The following is a 2,313-nucleotide window of genomic DNA, read 5'->3' on the forward strand; positions in this document are numbered from 1 at the left end:
GGCGGTGACATCAAGAGGCGGCAGTGAGCACACACACATACGTGGTGGTAAACAAATTGCACTGGAAACGCCATTGTGCAACTTTGATGACCAAACGGGCGGGCGAGTGCAACTGTGCACATGGGCAGTTGCATACACACAAAATGGGGTTGATGTGATTCCCATTCCCAGGTCAACACCCAACCAACCACTCACCCCTGAGCCGCAGATTCCATAAATTGGGAAGCTCCCCCGAAGCCACAGCCGCCGCTACCAGCTTCCGGGCGATTTCCATGTGCCCGGGGTGGGCCGTGTCCAGCAGGTAGTGGCCGCTGGGTCGCTTCGGATTGAACAGCGCCGCGGGGCCGATGCGTGAGGCCAGGAGCGACTGCTCAATCCCTGAGAGGGCTGTGGGAGCAGGGGTGAATGGCACGCACGGCGATGTTGCATTGCCGTGGGTCGGTCGGGGTCGTTTGAGGTGTTTGCGAAGCAGGCGTGAGGTTCGCAACGCTGCGGTGTTGGTGCTTCGGGCGGCGAAGTGGGGGCCACATTGAGCTTTGGCATGCTTGGGAAGAAGCTGCAGGGAGGGACAGACAGCGCGCCGCCACCAAACCATGCCCAATCAAAGCCACCCTGCCCCCGCTGCAGTCGCACCACCATTGGCTCACACACACACAGATTGTGAAAAAAGGGACCCACCATACGCAACCGTCCAGTAGGCGTCTCCGCGGTCTACCGTCAGAGGGAACAGCACCACCGCCGCCTCCACGCGGTGGGGGCCAAACTGCGGGGATTGCGAGGGTTGCAGGGCGGCCATGGGGAGTGAGCGGTCACAGAGGCGCGTAGGAAGGTCTCAGAGGGCTGAGGTTGCTCTGCCTCAACAAGGGCATGGCCGAGAGCCGTGATTGGCGCCGCTGCCGCGGGTTAAATCTCTGCTGTTCGCTGTGCATGCCTGCCCAGAGCGGAGGCGTGCTGCAGGGAATCAGCCGTCGCTCAATGGCTCTCCCCAACGCCACCGGCTGCACGCGGCCGGCTGCACGCGGCCGGCTGCACGGGCAGCGCCTCTCAAAGCCGCCGCCGGCAACCCTACCCACCTGGAAGCACTCTGCTGCAATCATGCGTGCCTGAGCACTCGACACCACCAGGCCCGGCGCCGCGCGCCGCAGCGCCTGGATCTGGGAGTTGGCCGCCGCAAAATCGGATGCAGGCAACGGGCTCGGGCTGCCGCCGTCCTCCGGCGGAGGTTCAAATTCGATGCCCACCTGTGACACGATTTTTCCCAAGGTATGGGTTTGGTTGCCGGAATTTGCATTGATCGACCAGTGTTCTGCCAATCTGGTGACGCTGTGCTCAGAGTTGCATGACATATGAATCGGCACAGCCAGATCTGCGCCTCCTCCTCCGTGACTGCCCCTGGGCTGCTCACCCTGTCCTGCAGCAGAGCCATCAATGCTTCATCCGCCAGCGGCGCCGCGCCCTCCAGCGGCCTGGCCTGGCTGACCACGTCAAAGGAGAGGGCCCCGGCGGTGGGCATGCAGGCACGCATGTCGTCGGGGGGGCCGTAGCCGGTGGGGACCTTGCGGGCTTCCCTGCGCGTTGCAGTGTGTGTGTGTGTGTGTGTGTGTGTGTGTATGTGTGTGTGTGTGGGAGGCGCACACGTGAGCGAGTGTATGTGGGTGTTTGCGTGGGTGCTTACATGCGCACATGGGATGCGTGTGTGTGTGAGTGCGTGTGAGCGTATTTGTGTTAGTGTGCATGCACTTGAGGTGTGCGCACGGTCAGCATCGCTGCATTGTGTAGTGTGGTTTGTGTGGCGCTCTGGCGTGCGCATGCAGGTGGCCGCGGGAAACCCTGGATGCCTGCCACTCTGATCGCAATTCCCATCCTTTTCCAACTTCCGCCCCCATCTCATGTCCCTCCTCCCGCACGACTCCTGCGACTGTGCATGTTGCACGAGGCCCCGCACTACAACGCGCCACCAAGTATGCGAGCCCGTGCATCAAACACCCCGCCCCCGTCATTCCGCCCCTTCCGCTGACTGCTCACTCCTAGAATGCAGGGTACACCAGTCCTTTACTGTCCCCCTCGCCTGTTACCACGAGTGCACATTGTGCATCAAGCTCCCCCTTCAACCCGCCCCCCCCCCCCCCCACACACACACACGCCTTCTTTGCACATGATGGCTCCCTGCGAAAACCCCAAACACACCCAAAGTACTGAAGTCCCACTGCCTTCTCGCGCCCCCCTGCTCTCCCACCCTAGGGGTGCTCCCCGCGCCATGATTCGCCTCTCACCCCCACCCCCGTAAAACCACCATTGCGCCCTCGCCTCGAC

General features: G+C 62.5%; 1 protein-coding gene across 1 annotated transcript; it reads right to left on the reverse strand.

Annotated features, from left to right (window-relative positions):
• Nucleotides 1–172: 172 nt before the first annotated feature.
• Nucleotides 173–1,513, reverse strand: MNEG_16408 (hypothetical protein; the record flags this gene model as incomplete). The annotated part of the gene is made up of 4 exons (XM_014035122.1): nucleotides 173–387; nucleotides 679–763; nucleotides 1,074–1,241; nucleotides 1,406–1,513. 4 exons carry the CDS (start codon nucleotides 1,511–1,513, stop codon nucleotides 173–175), a joined length of 576 nt encoding a protein of 191 aa, XP_013890576.1.
• Between the last annotated feature and the right edge of the window lie 800 nt (nucleotides 1,514–2,313).

The sequence above is a fragment of the Monoraphidium neglectum genome (genome assembly GCF_000611645.1).
Source record: "Monoraphidium neglectum strain SAG 48.87 unplaced genomic scaffold scaffold06336, whole genome shotgun sequence".
Classification (NCBI taxonomy): domain Eukaryota; kingdom Viridiplantae; phylum Chlorophyta; class Chlorophyceae; order Sphaeropleales; family Selenastraceae; genus Monoraphidium; species Monoraphidium neglectum.